Source organism: Dermacentor silvarum, chromosome 6 (assembly GCF_013339745.2).
Source record: "Dermacentor silvarum isolate Dsil-2018 chromosome 6, BIME_Dsil_1.4, whole genome shotgun sequence".
NCBI lineage: Eukaryota > Metazoa > Arthropoda > Arachnida > Ixodida > Ixodidae > Dermacentor > Dermacentor silvarum.
The window spans coordinates 148,177,874-148,196,165 of NC_051159.1; the positions used below are offsets into that span (position 1 = coordinate 148,177,874).

Sequence of the window (18,292 nt, forward strand, 5' to 3'; positions counted from 1 at the left end):
CCTGTTGTCATACTATGCTAATTTTGATACCTACCAAGTTAACGATACGACCGTGAGAGCACCAAGGCATAGGCAGCTGTTTCATGACCTACATGACACACATGTCATGATATTCATGTCATGACCTATCATTTATGTTCGTCATACACTCTTGTCATAGTATGCCAATTTTGGTAAATATCAAGTTAACGATACGACCATGAGAGCACCAAAGACATAGGCGGCGAGATAGATAGATAGATACTGTCAAAGTGGCAAATGTTCGCCAAGAAATGCTTCGCATTAAAAAAAAAAGGCCCCAACGGGTTAAAAAAGTCATTTATAAATGCAAAGTGTACACATAATTTACATATCACATCACATCTGCCGTCTGTTCTAGCCGTCTGCCATTGCCAGGCATCTCGCTTTTATAGCCATATGTTCCCCATTTGCTTTGATGCATATGTGCTGCATGTTTATGGTCCTAGGAACTGTGTGATGGCAAAAGTTAGATGCCCCAAATTTGCCCTTCGTACATGATGGGCTTGCGGGGCCAACGCGAGCTCGCCATAAAGAAATGGTTGACATGTGTGATGGTGTGGGTGCATACAATCTGCACGTCAGTACGAATTAGACTTCAAACCCCAGGGTGCTGCCAACCAGGACATACGGATACGATTATCAATACCTAGGAACTGCGTCACTCTGCAAGAAACAGGGGTTCTGCAAATCACTGTAGAACGGATACACACGAGAGACCAGATGAAGAAGACAATGAGAGTAGCTGGAACTTACAACTAAAGGATTGACACTTGAATGACGAAATTTACCTGCCAGCAGGCCATATTGCGCATGCGCAAAATGCCACCATGAGAGGCCAACTTTTTGATCTATTTTTAATCAACAGTGGCACTAAGCAAATTCATCTCTTTATCAGAAGAGATGAATTGTGTCACTAATGCAAGTGGCTTTTTTCCTAATTATGTGGAATGCCTCTAGAATCTTTTTCATTCCTCGTTTGCTCACAGCCTAAGATACTTGTGTTGCCCAATGCAGATGTGCATCTGCATTGTCTACAATGACTTGGCAGATGAAGTAAGTTTCTTAGGTCGGGGGGAATCGAGGAATGAAAGGCTGTATCATAAGTCAAGCATGTAAGCTTTGTAACGTGTACATAAATGCCAATTGTGTTAGTTGGTTACGCTATTTCTGTACTGTAGTGCCCATACACCCTCAACAGCATGCACGCGACGTTTAATGTACCCCACAGCGGCTGCTGCATCCCCAATAGAGCCTCCCATATTTTTTCTGCTGAGTAAGAAGTCACAGGTTCTATTCCTGGCCACAGCGACTGCATTCCAATGGGAGTGGAATGCAAGAATACTTGTGCAGTCCGAGTAAGGTGCACATTACATAGCTCCAGGTAGTTGAAATTAATCTGGAGCCTTTAGTGTCGTATTAAAGTTCGAAGTTGATGTTCCTTTTGTTCTGCATTTCGTTTTTCTTGCCCGGTTGCTTGGGCTCATTTGGTTCTGCTGCCTTCGTTGGCTATGCAGCGGTGATGGGCAGCCGGGAAGTGATCAGCAACCTGGACAAGGTGCTGCTGCACCTCGAAACCAAGGAGTTCTCGGTGGAGCCTCTGATTCTGCAGTCACTGCAGCAGCTCACCCAGTGGGTGGCTGACCTCACGCTGCACCTCATGGCCTCTCTGCCGCAGCAAGTCTACAACCACATGCGTTTCCCAGGGGTGTGTAGTGCCTTGACCTTTTAGAGCATTGATGGTAAAGGGCTCCTTACCAGGCCCCCCATTGGATGTTTTGTTTATACACTGGCAGTTGCAAAGCACCATACATACTCTATCTCAGTACCTTTCAGCACTGTGGAAGCTGTGGGACTCCTTAGCCAGTAGGATGGGCGAAAACCCCTCAAGATGTGTTCATCCATGTTTAGTTGTCTGCTCAGTGTCTGCTCGCTGTCCTGCCAATACATGCTCCCCTGGTGCCTTGATACAACAAATGTTTTGGCGCTGTAGCCATAAGCTGCATTTACGTGAATGTGGCAGTGGTGTTTCGCTTTATGTATATTCTTTCTCAGCAGTTTCTTACAGCCTCCTTAGCCAACAGTAGAGACGAACGCTCCTCTAAATACGTTCACCCGTGCCACATTCATTGTCTGGTCAGCGTCTAGTTTGCATTTGCTTGCCACCGTCGTCATGTACCGCGACTAGAGCAGAGTAGTAAATTAATGATGCAGTGAACAATTAGGCATTTAGAGGAGAGAGAAAAACATTTATTTAGACCATCGAGATTGTTAATCTTGAGGACGAGTGGGTGGTGTCCTCATTCCAGGACTCCACTGTCCATGGCTGCTCGACAGACATACTTGCTGGACGAGAGCTTCTTGTCTCGCCAGGGTATCGCCGGTCAGCTGTTCCTCCCACCGCTCAAATGACGTGTTAGGCGTCTTTAAATGTTGAGTTTGCCCCCGCACCCCCACGAGATGTGAAAGAGTGTAGGGCATGTGTCGCCGCATTAGAACAATCCGCATTGTTCGTGCATCACCAGTGATAATGTTGTGGTGCATTTCTGCTAAATTGAAATCCAACCACCTTTACGGCTCCACGCCACTTCTGTGGGCCTAGCAGTGTCAAAACAAGCAGCTGATCTCAATAATAACAACAAAATGCACCTAATGCATTGCCGTCAGCATGAGATGAGAGTAAGCAATGGCTGATTTAACCATGCCTTGCTGTCAGGACGGTAAGCAAGTAACTAGCGCTAATTCAAATCAAAGCGGGGGTGGTCTGGGTTCTATGGATGCTGCCATGTTGCTACGCAATCATGGTTACCGGCTGCAACCACCACAATAGTTCACGGTATATGACGTGCATGCGCAGAGGGCCTAATGGCATTGTCTATCATTGCAATGTATCATGTACCAAGCAATGCTAAATCTCTCTAATCCTACCAATAGATAGACATTTATGTTGCATTCCGTAACATTGGATTGCAAGATATGAAAATCATAACATGACTAAACCTAACACGCATCAATGAATTCAAGCTCAAATGTACTGTTACATGTGATATGAATATACATGTTCAAGCGGTTCTGGTTCACAGGTATATAGGTTTCTGAGACAAGGTAAACATGAAGCAAAGTATTTATTTGGGCAACAAACTTAAACAGCATTAGGAACCACAGTTAACATATAAGATGGACAATATAAAAAGTGACACCACGCTTCCTATTCAACCACTCAGCCTTTCCTCAGCACACCTCCACAACTGCCTCTCGTGTGTCACGTCCATCCTCTAGCCACCTTTCTCTCCCATGCTCAAAATGGGCTTCTATTACATTGTCATCAGTAGGCAAGCGCCATCTGGCAACATTTTGGGAAAGCAATACTTAATACTACAATAGACTGTGTTAAATGCTGGAATTTCCTACAATGGGTGCAAATGTGTGTTAAATTGCGCGTGTGACATCAAGTAAATATTTAGTTGCTTGTAGCGTGCCTGTCCTATGTCCTGCATTTTGTGGCAGCCTGGGCTGCACTAGATGTGTGCTATTGCTAAATGTGAATGTCGCACATAAGTCCTTGTCCAAGGCCTTTGTACAATCTCAAACCACATCCTTGTCACAAGTAGCTTGTGAGTTTTGGGAAGTACAGTTAAACCTCGATATAATGAAGTTTGTAAGATCAGCAATTTGCTTCGTTACATTGTAATTTTGTGACACTTCACGAGAAGCTCAAGCGAAATTGTCAACGCATTGGGATGGCCCTTACTTTCATCAAGGCTTAAATATCTCAGATTATGTCTCTTCTATAACATATTACACGACAAAACAGGGATCAGTAAACATAACTACATAAAGTCACCTAGCTACATTTCATCAAGAAGGGACCATCCTTTGAAAGTAGGCGAATATATGTGCCAAACAAACGCTTTTAGAAATGCATATTTTGCTAAAACAATACATGAGTGGAATAGCCTCCCGGGGTGGATTGTTACTTCCCGACTCACAGTCTTTCCTGAACTTTTAAAAGAGCATGTGTTGACATAGTGTTTTTTTTGTTTTTTGTTTTTCGACCGCTGTTCTTGATGTCAAGGGCAATTGCCCTGCCTATGTATTCGTACTATATATCGGATGCTGTTAAACTGTTTCATTTGTATTGCATATTGTATTGCATGATGTCATTTATGTATTTTTGCGTAGTAAACCCCTTACAACAATGCCCCTAGAGGGCGCTGTAGGTACATGTATAAATAAATAAATATTGAAATTCGATTGTTTATGAAAATAAGTACAGTTGGCGATGGATTTTTCTTACGTGGAAGGGCCCTGCAGTGCTTTCCCACTTATCGAGCAATCCGAAACGGCAAATTTGAATGATAAAAAAACAAATTTTGTTCAATTTTAGAGTTGGCATTGAAAGTTTCATGCCGTGACGAAAATATCTTCACCTCGGTGGTACGAAGTGAAGCCAGCCACGCTTTCGCGTTCACTCCGGGGCCCCTTGGCTGATAGTATCGCCCACAGTGGGATGATGCTATCATTATCATTAATCTCTGAAACTCAACATTAAGCAACCTGCAGCACTAAATACATGCCACACTGTCAGTTTTTGCACACGTGGCAAATTACCTCTAAAACAGGGTGCGCGGGCTACGTATGCGCTCAGCCACGGCCACACTAAAAAAAGGAGAAGTGCGCCAACATGCCTCCACTCCTACCCTCCCCCGCCCACGTGCATGCTTGCTTCCCTCCCCTTTCCCCTTGCTCGCGCAGGAAGGCTGTGCTCATCAAGCCACCATCCTTCTTGGCTCACCCTCACACGCTTTCACTCACACCTAAAGCACACAGCACGCAGGGTGTGATAGGATGTTATCGCACTTGGACGTTATACAAAACATGAGGCTGCTCCACTCTGGCGGGCACTCTTAGTCACGCAGCGTGCAATTTGAGAGATGCGGTGCATTCGCTAGCAGCTGCATGTAATTTGACGCATCTGTGCCTGCGGAAGTTTCCATTTATTGTCTCGGTGTTCCTTTGCAGTTGTAATAAAATCGTGTATCAACACATTTCATTTTATTGAGGTTAAAAATACATGGTGTTCTATGGGAAAGAAGTTATAGAAAGTTAAATACTTCGAGGTATTGAGAACTTCATTATAGTAAAGTTCAATATAGTATCAAGGTTTAACTGTATTATGTCATTTTGTTTTCCATTCAGGGTGGCCTCATCTCGGATGCCAAGTCCCTGAACATGCTTCGTGAGCTGTTGGTCATATTCCGCATGTGGGGGTTCATCAGCGAGAGCTGTCTACCAGCCTACACCAAGATGACAGGTACCACTTTGCAGCTGGGCGAGCACCTCTTGGCTTCAGTTAATGGGCTTTGACCCTTTCGGTGCTGGGCGTTCCTTTGAAGCGCAGCAAATTTCGGTCTAAGTAACACATTAGAAGATTTTAAATTCAAATGGTGTTTATTGCCAATACAACGCTGAACATAGCTGAAATTCATATTTAAATGATGACACCTCGTAATCAACATTCAACTTAATTTCTCCATTGTTGAAAAAGTGTGCTGGCCTTTTTCACCGGCCACCCTTGTCGGAAAATTAGAAACGGAAGTAATACTGGCAAACGATACGCTTTGTCACGCCATGTATTGTATAAAACAAAACCTATTGGGAAGTTTTAGTTGTAACATTGGAATAGATGGTGCAACCAGCCTATTGGTGTTTCATATTCACGAATTATCTTGGGCACATCAAGAATTCCGGATTAGCAGCCAGACAATTACACTTAGGCATGGCACTTAGGCAGCGTTTCCGTTGCATTGTTTCCCTCGCATCGAAGCGCAATTTAGCTGCCACCTGTGTCCTTGAAACAACATCTGCTCGAACGTATTACGTTGCGTGCTGTGAACGTGTGTGCTATAGGGGGGGGGGGGAGAGTGAGGTGAAGTTGCGGTCTCATTTTACCTCCGCCGTCACCATGGGGCGGCCATGAGTGGTTCGTACGCCCGAAGAACAGTGAATGTACGAGGAACGACGCCGATAGCAACGGCTGGAATGTGACCGTCGTCGTCTTCCACAACTGGCTCGTTGGCGCCCCTCAGCGCAACCGCACGAACACGCTCGTGCCACTGCTATCATGTTCATCGTTGTCTTCTTGCACAGCTGGCTCCATTGCCGCTCATCATTCCAGCGTAGAATTTCATTTCTCTTCTGTCGTCGTAATGGGGAGGCCGTGTTTACGGGGGTACGAGTCATTGCTTAAGGAGGTATGAGCCATTCATTGTCTTATGTAACGGACAGATTTAATAACAGAGGGGATACGCAAATGTGCGTGCATACCTATCGTCACGATGACAACCAGTAAGAACAATAAATATGTTCGTAGCTTTGTTCGAAATTCTGTGTTACCCTGTGTCGTGCGCTAAACATCTACGCTGGTCATCACCTTCACAGAGTTGAATGGCTCATAATTTTTTTCTTTTATTTACATGTTCACATACATTTTTACAACCCACTTCCTGTTAAAGGCCTGTCCAAGCGGCTCACAGTATTGTTAAATAATAATAATAATAAAAAAAGAAATATTCGTATCTGACTGAACATTTGAAAATTTTCAAATGCCGTAGTACTTGCGTTATGCATGCCCTTTTTTTTCCCCCCCCAAATACCAAAGCAAAGTTGGGGGGTGTGTTTATTATGCAGAGTAAATTTTATGGACACTTCTTCAAAACACCAAAAATTGAAAAGTAAGCTGATAATGATTTGAAAAATGCATTAGATAGCTTATGTTTGCAGTAAAAATACACGTATACTATTTGCAAGCAGTAGCAGCGTTTTTATTGCACTTGACTAGCTTATGTTTGCAGTAAAAATACACGTATACTATTTGCAAGCAGTAGCAGCGTTTTTATTGCACTTGACTAGCTTATGTTTGCAGTAAAAATACACGTATACTATTTGCAAGCAGTAGCAGCGTTTTTATTGCACTTTACTAGCTTATGTTTGCAGTAAAAATACACGTATACTATTTGCAAGCAGTAGCAGAGTTTTTATTGCACTTGACTCTGCACTGATCGGAACCACCAGACCTGTCGTCCTGGTCGCTGGCGTCTTAATCCACATTGTGGATCCACAACAGCTCGTCCTCACAGCCGTTTCTGGCCGTCTGCCATTATCGCAAGCATCACGTTGAAGCACCCCTTTTCAGCACCTGTCGTTTTGACAACCACGCTGTGTGCGTCTCTTTCCTCGACCGCCCTTCTCCTCGGCATGTCAAAGTTCATCGGTGTCTGATCAGTGTTTCTGTTTTGTGAGCAGATAGACTCTCTGTCCCACAGCAGGCGTATAACTCGACTTGGGTCCCATCGCACTCAGCGAAACCAAAGGCAGGCAGAAAAGCAGGCAACTGGCACGCGAATTCAACAATACGCCCAACTGTGCTCACTATGCTGACCAATCGCCGGCTGCCCCTTCTTCACTTGGACTCTCCCGTGTGCCGCGCCTGGCCGCGCATTGCCATCGCGCCTGTGCACTCCTATTACATCAGAGTAAAGTCCGTAAACTGCATAGAGAAATGGTTGCAGAGAGCCATTTGCGTTTTTTTTTTCTCCCTGTAGTCTGCGAGGTGCCTCTTTGTGAGGTTGCTCTTTCCGTCAGGTCCCAAGTGTCCATGATAACGTGCAGCCTGTTCTTACCGCACGCTTGACGCCAGTGTTCTCTCATCAGGGCTTTGTCGTCAGCTTCTAGGTCATCAAACCCACTGCCCGTGCTGGTGTGCTGCCAAGACATGTTTGCCACTAATATGAATGTGGAGCCTAAATAAGTTAGCTGCAGAATTTCGTTTATGTGATAGCGGAGTTTTTCTAGTGGCATCGTTATTAAGTATTTCCAACAAAGCGACTGGCATTGAGGTTAAGTGCGCTTGCTTTAAACACATGTGCAGGGTAAGAGATTTTTGTCTCCCCAGAAAACTACAGCAAGGTCGCTCTATCATGGGACTGCACAGTAGCTAAGCTGAAGGTGTGATTGTTATGGCGGGGAAAGCAAAATTCTAAATTTTCTAGAGCAAAATTAGGGGTGTGTTTATTAAGAGAGTGCGTTCTTTACGTGAGTATGTACGGTTTTAAATTTTCAAATCGAATACGAATATTGAATATATAATATGCAATAGTATTTGAAATTTTCGAATAAACGCACGCCCCTAGTAATCACAATGTCTGAGGTAGCAAAACGATAATCTGTGCAAAGCTTTACGACACTAATCTGAGTTGAATATTCAACTTTGCCGCACTGGATTTGCCATACAACTTTGGATAAGATATTTTAGTGCTAAAGTGAAATGGATGAGTGTAATTAATTCTGTCCATATGTGTTCTCTAGGTAATGTTCAATTCTTTTGTTCTCATTTATCTTTTCTTTTTAGACAATCTGGATGTACTCTCTCTTTTATTCAAACTTTTAACCAAGACTCTGCTCAACCACGGTTCTGAACCTGACGAAACTCTCTTAGGTAAGTCTTGCTAAATGCGTGCATGCGAATTATTGAAGGGACCCTGAAACACTATTTGAACATAGTAAGAAAATGTTGCCGATCTGTTGCAGAGGCTGCTGTGAACATGTGAGCCAAATATTACTGCACTGCATTCAGCAGTGAGCTTATAGTCTCCTGTGAAACAGCATGAAAAATCACTTGCTCTCGCTTCTGCAATGTTGTCATGCAGCGTCATCGAAAGCAGCTGGACCCACCAACCCTATTGGCGGATTTCGTGATCACGAGAGCATTCTCAGTAATACATAATTGCTCATATTAGTTAAATAAATGATAAAGATGTATGTCTGACATCTTAAAAAGAACATAAAAATCATTTCATCATTTCACTGCACCCTAGCTGCGTCTGTAGCGTGTGGCCTCTGAGATGACAGCTTTGTGCTGCATAGCGTAGTCTACTGTGGTCAGCACGGGGTGCCGAAATGAGCCCTTTCGCTGATGCGACACTAAAATTTTGACCAGAGCTTTGCCCTCTTGGCTTCGCTCTGTAGCTTCCAGTGTGCTAGTGGGGACAAAAAGAGAGAGAAAGCCGATATCGGTGCAATAACTTCACTTATAGTTGAAGGATTTGAAACATTTTGCGGCATGAGATTTGTGCGACGATTCCCTTTAATAGTGAGGCCATTGTACGATTAGTTAGAAAAGTGTTTCAGGGCTCCTTTAAGACAAATTTAATGGTCCTGCCCACTGAATCTTACTTGTTGGGCAGTGGGCCACACTACATTCGTTGTGTAGCAGTGCACTAGGAAGTGCTATGAACTAACAGGAATTTGTTGATTTCAGATGAGTGCTGTCTTTTGCCAAGCCAGATACTCATACCATCCATCGATCTTGGAAACCATACAGAAGGCAAGTAGGGCTTTTTTCAAGTGATGTGATATGTCAGAAGATATGAAACCTCAATATGAAACCTCAAACCTCAATATGGAAAGCGTGATAGCATGTGCGAAGATAGGACCGATTAGCAACTGGAAGGCATGCAGATCCTATCGGATATGCCTGTTCGCGCACGCAGATTCACATGTTTGTGCACACAGTTCGAAACTTTCTGTCAACATGTGCTGTGCACGCTCGCGGTAGTTGCTGGTCGCCTACGAACTTGAAAAGGCGCTTCAACAGCTGTCAAAAACCCGTATGCATGATCTTGCAACCAATCACTAACTAGCCACTTGTACTAACATATTAGCAGCAAGCCTTCTGCGATTACTTGCGGCCTGTATCACATCGCCTGACGGCGAGTTTTCGCTGCCTTGGCCATTAGACCTAATTGGCTCTGCTTGACTTATATAACGATCCTCGATTTAACGAAATTCGCGATGTAACAAACTATTTTTATTTCCCCATCTTAGTTCTATTGAATTAACGAAACCTCGATATAACGAAATTCTCGATATAACAAAGTTTCTCGCTTGCAACTTGCAGCAAGAAACTGCAGTGAGGCTTGACTGTAGTTGTCATTAGAGTAACAGAATGGGTGACAAGGTATAAAAGATGCAGTCGAGGACTGCAGGCTATTGATGGAGTGATGCCATGACTCCTATCAATTCATAGGATTGTTAGGATATGCGATTGATGGCATCACAGGATTGATAGCATCATGGATTGATAACATCATAGAATTGATAACATCATAGGATTGAGGCCCTTAGTCCATAGCGTTGAAGACATAGAATGGAGTGGGGTGATTGCTGGAAGAGGCCTTCATGCTGTAGTGGCTGCTGTTAACTTAGATTAGTGAATTGATGATGATGATAATGCCTGTTTAAGCACAAAAAATACACCAGCCTCATTATTAAAATTTTCTTTTTTGTAACATGCAGGTGTGGCCAGCCCTGCATTCTTCCTCAATTCACTGCCTATGCAGTTTGAGTTTGGCACAACTGCAGACTTTCTGCATGTGCCTTCTAAGCTGCATCCTGTGGAAGGGTCAGTGTCTATGCCAAGCAAGATGGACATCGTGCGGCACATTAGCCTTGGAACGAACCCTTCTTCGGCAAGGCACTGCACTAGGTATGTTGGCTGTTACATGATCCTCAAAGTGCTGACAAGAACTGAACTAGAACGCTCTTGCTTCGTTTTCTGCCGTGCTGATTTGGGCCAGATTTTGCTGTACATATAATTGCAGAAATAGAAGGGACGGTAGCTTCTACAGAAGCTCAGTGGTGATTAATCCTTATGGGAAACTAGAAAGGGGCCCTGAACCACTTTTTATCGAAGTGGAGGAAGGCATTTTAAGTGAAAATAGACTAAAGTGCAGTCCACCTATAACGATATTGAGAAAAACGAGAAATCCGATCGTTATAACCGATCATCGCTATATCTGGACTGCCGAAAGAAAAAATGCCAAATATACCTTTGCAGTCCCGAAACCGAAACTGCCACTTGTGATAAAAAAATCGACGTTGTTGAAAGTAGGCCATGAAAAATAAAACTTTTATTTGTACCTCTACATAGCGTCTCAATCGTTAAGCATGCTGAAATAGAAATATGCACTTGCTTTCACGGAAGTTTCGGATTCACAACCGCCGTTTGCATCGCGTCCATCTGCAGCGCGAAATGGCGTGCATGAATTTAATGAGTGGCTCGATCGACTTTGGTTGAACCTCAGGATCGGTGTTAAAGACGGGCCATTGTCAATCTCGTCGTCACTGCTGCTGCTGTCATCGCCTCCGTCGCACAACGCCGCCGTCTGTCGCGACAACGATCGCCCCGTCAGAGTTCTCTTCGCAGAACGAGGCAGCACTATTTGCACTCAGAAGCTCCTCCATCGAAGCACCACCTATTTCGTCGTCAGTAGCGACGTGCTCTCAGAGTTTGGACACCACCGTGTTGGTTTCGCCCATGGGGGTTTCGTCGTGCCGCACTAAGCCCGCCTTTTTCGTTGATCGGCATGGACACTGCTTCTAGCCTTCATGATCGTGGCGCTCCCGGTTTTCATAATCGTCGATATCATCCACTGCGCGAGCTCGTACTTCGAGTCTTTGCAGCTTCGTCTCGAGAGACGCAGCTTTGCACTTTGTCGGTGCACCTCCCACTGCTTCCGCGGTGCATTTCCGCGCTCGCTGAGAGAGGGAGATTGTAAAGGGAGCGTAGGCCGTGCAGGTGCCACTTGCTTATCACTTTCTCTCCACTCTTGCAAAATCAGTTTCGTCTCAAGGGGCGCACCTGCCACTGCTTCCGTTGAGAGAGAGCACGGCAGGGAGCGCCAGGCGGCCCTCGCCAGAGGAGGCATTGCCTTCGCTTATCGCCTTTCTTCCGCCCTCTCCTCGCGTGACCGCCGGTGACGCGGGGGCGAAGCAGCTGGCGCCATCTTGTGCACGCTGCACCAACTTGTGATGTTCTCCGTGGCTTTCGCAATCGGCGCGCGGGCGGGATGCGCTGCGCGGTAATGGCGGCAGATACGAACTCGTGTAGGCAAACTATTTGCCCCGTCTCGGTTAAGGGCAACGTACGAACAAAATTTTCATGATTATTCTGCATGAACAACACCACCCAGAAGCAAAATATAAATCGTTGTATCCGATATGCGGTGAATAACATATCATTATATATGTTTCTTTTTTTCATTGCCCTAATGCATAAGTTGATACTCTTAGCTCGACTAATCGTTATAACCGATATATCGTTATATGTGGTATCGTTATATGTGGACTGCACTGTATTTCAGAAATACTTTTCTGCAAAAGTACTTCAATGCGTTCAGCACAAGCAGAGTTATTGGCAATCAAACACAGCCTCCACTGTGCTCCCGTTCCTTCTTTAATGCCTTGCACGGCGAAGGCTACGGCGGAGTCGGGCGGGGCCACAACGTTCCGCCTTCGAAATGTCACCGTGGCGCGCAGTTCAAATATCATTTGGGATGTTAACGTAGACGTCACGACTTCCGATTTTGATGCCTATGACGCGCTAAACATAAGCCAAATGCAGTTGTCCTTAGCGAGCCGCAGTGCGCCTAGCCAGTGCACTCGTGGTTGCACTCTGCAGCGGCACTCTGCAGCGGCACCCCGCAGCGGCTGCGGTGTAGCCGACTGCAGTGACAAATAGCAGCCGTGTATGGGAATCCACTTTATTACGATATAAAGCACCCAGAAAAGAGTGAGGAGCATGGCTTCTGTTGAATCGTGAGCGTTTGAGAGAAAGGTGACTTCGTGCTCCACTTGAGAGCTCCACGCACAGCGTACGACAGCAAAACTTGGCTGAGATGTTCACAGCAGCATATGCTACCCCGCGGACTATGTTATTTCACCAAGCCCGAGGGGTGGTTCAGGGCCTCTTTAACCCTTTTAAGGTCGATTTTTTTTGCCATATGCGACAACCCAGGGTCAATGTTTTTTTATTACCGAGTTAAAATCTTCAGAGGGACCTATGTTGAAAAAAATTTACCGTAATTTTTCTAGGGTGACTGTAAAGTGAGAAAAAAAATATTTTGCGTTGGTATATATGTACTGTTTATTCATGAATAACAACAATAAAAATAGGAAATAAACTTATAAGAATTAAAAATTTATGCATTGTTATACACATAGTTCAAAGGCTTAGAAAAATGTGCACACGAGAATATTTCGCAAGTCTCAAATGATCCTGCTCTTACACTAATATTTTTTCAGCATCCATAGCGTAATCGAACTGCATAGGTGAGCGCACTCAAGAAAACTGTGTGGTTGTGTGCCCGTCAGAAAAGCAATACTTGCGACAAACTTCCGCTAATCTTTCATCTTATCGCCAACCAGAGGCAAGTAGTTTTCGCGAGGCTCCAAAAAAGGAAACGCATGCACAGTGGCATCCTTCGTATGCGCACCCGTGTGAGCAATAAACGAGCGAGTAATGCGCGAACGGTAGGTAGTACACGCGCCGGAGGAAACAAACCATGCAAAGAAAACCGAAAGCGAGAGGTGCGAGAAAAAAATTTCCTGTATTCCGCATAGTGGCAACACATGCGAGGCAAGAAAAAGTTAGGAAATTGGAGCACTTTTTAGACGTACAGACTGCGCCGTAAATATGCGGCATCGACCATTTTGGACTTGTTCGCGGTGCCGTTTATTTACGTCATTGACCCTGAAAAGGTTAAAACGAGCATCCACATGTACTAAATAAGTTCCATTCGCAAGAGTGAAGCTTTTGAATACGTGAAGTGAGACTAATGCAGCCAGTCATGCGTGTGGCACTGCAACATATCTTGTAAATCGACAGTCTTTAGATGGGTTTGCTTCAAGTAACAATTGCCTTCGACAGTGTCATTATAATCAGTGAAGCATATGATAAAAAACGCACATTCTCGCTAATTAACTGTGTCCTTTAAGTTTAACACCTACAAATCATGTTTTCCTGGCCAGTGTTGGTTGGCATATTAGATTAATAAACTTGACTTGAAGTTGTACAACTACACTAACAATATGCCTAGGCTTTATAGTAGCTTTCTTGCAGTATTCTTGAAAAGTTAACTTTAACTTCAACCGTACCATATGCTGATGGCTGTTCATTAGTGTGGTAGAACACTGTTTACAGTAGTAAAGTCTTGTAGAAATGAGTGGACCACATTCTGTGATATAACTGCTGCTGTAACAAAGTCTTATCGAAGAACAGCTGTGGAAACCAAGATAACAGCTGCAGGCAGTTTGTTAACCCTTTGTGTGCCAGTGTCTTTTTCGGAGGTGATGCACATCCAACATTGATTTTTTTCCTAGGATATTATAAAACGAACATAACGGTCTATTTTAGGTTGTGCAGAAATAAAAAAAACAGTCAGTTTAGCCCAAAAGGCGAAGCACCGATTGCGATAGCAAATTATGTGGACAGCTATACGAAGTAAGGATAATAGTTTTATCGGCCGTATAAACTTGTCAGCATAGGCATACTAACTAAATTAACAAGCATGCTGTCACGCGCACACAAGCAAACATGAATGCATCTTACTCGATGACCACGGAAACTCACTGTCAAAATGCTGAAGTGAGTAAGCACGGCAGCAGCGGCGAGCGAAGTGACCTTTATGCTGCCGCTCGCATCAACGCGAACTAAGCCGCGAAAACACAGTGCGGGGCGGTCTCTGTCCCCGCTGCCGATGGCTTTCAAGATACAGTGGCCCGGGCATGCACGCATGGTGCAGAACGCGCCCCCCCCCCTCCCCTCACTCCGGAGCGTGGCGCACAACTGGAAGACGGCGCGCTTTCTCCCCGCTTCCCTGCCTTGCGTGCGCGACGTTGAGCCGTGATCGCCGGCTCTCCCTTGCACGCTTTCACTTGCACATACAGGATACGGCACATGGCGATGATTTTATTGCCCTTAGACTTTATACAAAGCCTCACGGCTACGGCAATGGTAGAAATGCGCCTGGAGTGACCATATAAATGATATTACAATAAAGTCATACGGATAATGGCAAATGCTTCCTTGATGGGGTCTTCACATTCCTGTCTGACAAAAGGAATGTCAGAAAGATCAATGTGGGGCAGAAATGTGGAAATGCACTGGTACATCAGTGACGCTGAAAGGGTTAAGTCAGCTCAAGTGTAATGCCATCTTGATTTTTTTAACAGCGGAGCTGTTTATGCTGGACGTAATCTGTCTGTCGTCAACAGAAAATGTGGGCCGATCCTGGCGGCAGTGCAGAAAGGGTACAAGCGTGATGGCACATACCCCTGTGAACTAGCGAAGCTGAGCCTGGCTAAGTCTAGCTAAGCATGGTTGGGACTACTTAAGCTTAGTCAGTCATCGATAGCCAATCAATAGCTAATTGATAATCGATCAATAATCAATAAATTCCGGAAAATGCTGGGATGACTTGTTAGTGCTTAGCCTAGCCCAAATACGTGGCCAATACCTTGCGATAGCCAATGTATTGGATTGGCTAATCGATAATCAACAAATAATCAATAAATTCTGGGAAATGCTGGGCATGACTTGGTAGTGCTCTGCCTAGCCCAAATATGTGGGCAATACCTTGTGGTAGCCAATCGATAGCCTATCAATAGCTAATCGATAATTGCTCATTAATTAATAAATTACGGAAAGTGCTGATGACTTGGTAGTGCTTAGCCTAGCCCAAAAGCCAGGACTAGGTAGGTGCCCATTAGCTCTGCTCTCTCTTTAGCATTGTGCCTCCAGTGCAAGCTTCGGTAATTTTTTTTCTTTCACAAAATTTCATAATGAGGAGCACTGAATAGTGTTCCCAGGAACTGCTTACTGTGATGCTATTAGTCTTGGAGCTGTATTGTTACATACCCGCTGTGGTGATGTAGTGGCTTTGGAGTTGCGCTGCTAAGCCCGAGGGTGTGGAATCAAATTACGGCCGCAGCGGCCGCATTTCAATGGGGTTGAAATGCAAAAATGCCCATGTATCGTGCATTGAAACGCACATTAAAGAACCCCATGTGGTCAGAATTAATCCTGAGTTCCCCACTACGGTGTGCCTCATATAGGCCAGGCTACATGGAGCGAAAAACTGGTGTCAAAGCAATGAACTTCACCCGGTGGCGAACGCCCGATAGCTGTTGTAAAAAATTTTACAGCTACCGCCGACCTGGCTCGGTCGGAAACAAACTTCGTCTTGCCAACTTCCGGCAGAGCGCAGAGAAGAGTATAAATTTGTAAACGCATGTATGAAACGTTGTTTCTAATTGCTTGGCAGTTGACAACAAATAATAGAATGAAAACCCTTTTTGTCTCTTTTTTGTTTTAGTATACACTTTCATATAGTCTGGCAACATTGATAGCTCTGCGGAAAATGTGCGGTGGTGTCAACCTCTTTTTTGCTCCATGTAACCAAAGCCAGTGAACTATCGGCATCGTGCCACTGCGTCTATTTCTGCCGTGCGAAGTTTGTCTCGTGAAAGTTCGCTCCATGTAGCCCGGCCTTAATCATATTGTGGATGTTGCACGTAAAACTACAGAATGTAATTAAAATTTTGTACTGTTATACATTAGAACCTCAATATAATGAACATGAGTATAAAAAATTATTGTATATAACAAAGTGAATGTAAAATTAACTTGGCCAAGCTTTATTTCAATAAGTATTCTACTGCTATAAAGAAACCTGAAATGCAAGATCAGAGACAATATCAGTTGTCAGTTTGCAGCAAATATTTGTTCACTTGCAGCTGAAAGTAGGTATTCTGGTAGCAAACATGTAAAATGCTCAGCGAGAGCAACTTGAAACAGTAAAATCTGGATGCACATTCATGTTATGGCCGACGGCTTGGCTTGGCTGGCCTGTAGCCAGCAGGCTAACATGCCAATCTAATGTGGTCACATCTATTACATTGTTAAGAGTTTCCTACAAAATTTACTCTGGTGCTCCGGTCATTCAGCTGCTGTGGGAACTATCGGTGATATGTGGATTTGCCTGATCTGCTCCGTGCTTGTGGCTTGAAACATTCTTTTGGCATTATTACGCTTTGTCTTTCTAAATTTTCAGGCAATCCTAGTTTTTTTAAAGACTGCAAGGCAATAAATATCTGTGCACATGCATAATCATTGCGAATTGTTGCGTTTATATTGCAATGTTTTGTAAAGACAGTGAATTTACATACAAAGTCGCAAAGCTGCTTGAAGCCAGGAGGACAAAAACAAAACACATTTGTAACTTAGAGTTGTTCACGTGCCATGTATTGGTACAGCAAGCCGCCAGTGGGTGATCAAAGTTGACTGTACACCTTTTGCTGGTCTGTCCGAAGCATCACGCTTGTGTTTCTTTCCCATACATCAGAATGCGAATTTTTGCCAATGTTGGTGCGTATGCGTATAATGACTATTGAATATAGCAAAGGTATTTTCAGGTCGGTTAAGGCATTATTGTAGCGAGGTTTGATTGTAATTGTACAAACTAGAGCACGGTGTTCTGTGAAGTGCAGTTCTTCGAAGAGCAGTTGATACAACGGAGCCCATATCAGATTCACAGGTTGAACTGTGGTCACTTTAATTTGCAGGTGCTTCTCCATGTCAATGGTACGACCTGGAGTGAAGGCAGGCACTATTCGGGCCTGGGAACAGCGGTGGGTGCGGTTTTGTCCCTGTGGAGGCCAGTGGAGGCTCGTTGCCTAGCCATGCACCATTTGCTATTCATCCCTTGTACATACATTCACTCATTGTAAATGAAAATGCATCTTACTATATTTCTCCATGTTTTCCATTTAGCCTGGATCTACTGGGTTTAGCCAGTAAGCGTTATCATTTGTCTTTGTGTGAAGTCCATCTGGTTAAAGACCAACTGCAACAGAAATCTCACTTTGGCTAAATTGGTTATAGACAAGTATATAGCAATGTATTTATTGTTGAAGCAATCGTGGCAAAGCTGCAGGAATGGGAATTGTCTAGTTTTCTTAGTAACTGCCTTTAAATAGCATCTAAACTGACGATGCACACATATGGTTGTTAGCAGATATGACGCACATGCCAGAACGAAACTTCTTAATTTTGGTATCAAAAATGTATATTTTTTCTAGACGTTTTTGATGCATCCACTCATGTTTAAAATGTAAAATTTTGCAAGGAAGCTGCTCTATACACTATCAGATAGTGTATGAGCAGCTTTTCTGCAAAATATTAGACCACAAGAAAAAAAAAGCCTAGTTTCAGGTAGGATCTGAAACTAGGCTTTTCTTGTCATTCGAAACTTTGTCGCAGTTGGTCATCTCAAGTGTTAAACGGAATCGCCCCAGTGGTCCGTTCAGGAATGCTAGGCATCATTGAATGAGCACACTGAGCTACACAAGTTTCTAGAAGATATTTCGGTCATAC

General features: G+C 44.1%; 1 protein-coding gene across 1 annotated transcript in view; it reads left to right on the forward strand.

The window, feature by feature from the left end:
• LOC119456193 (mediator of RNA polymerase II transcription subunit 16-like) overlaps positions 1–17,665 on the forward strand; it is a 55,741-nt gene extending 38,076 nt beyond the window's left edge. Inside the window, exons 17-22 of the mRNA XM_037717820.2 lie at positions 1,536–1,726; positions 5,218–5,332; positions 8,429–8,515; positions 9,338–9,403; positions 10,375–10,564; positions 17,482–17,665. Of these exons, the coding sequence (XP_037573748.1) occupies positions 1,536–1,726; positions 5,218–5,332; positions 8,429–8,515; positions 9,338–9,403; positions 10,375–10,564; positions 17,482–17,596 (764 nt within the window). The 3' untranslated portion in view covers positions 17,597–17,665. The remainder of the gene's footprint in view (positions 1–1,535; positions 1,727–5,217; positions 5,333–8,428; positions 8,516–9,337; positions 9,404–10,374; positions 10,565–17,481) is intronic.
• The last annotated feature ends 627 nt before the right edge of the window (positions 17,666–18,292 follow it).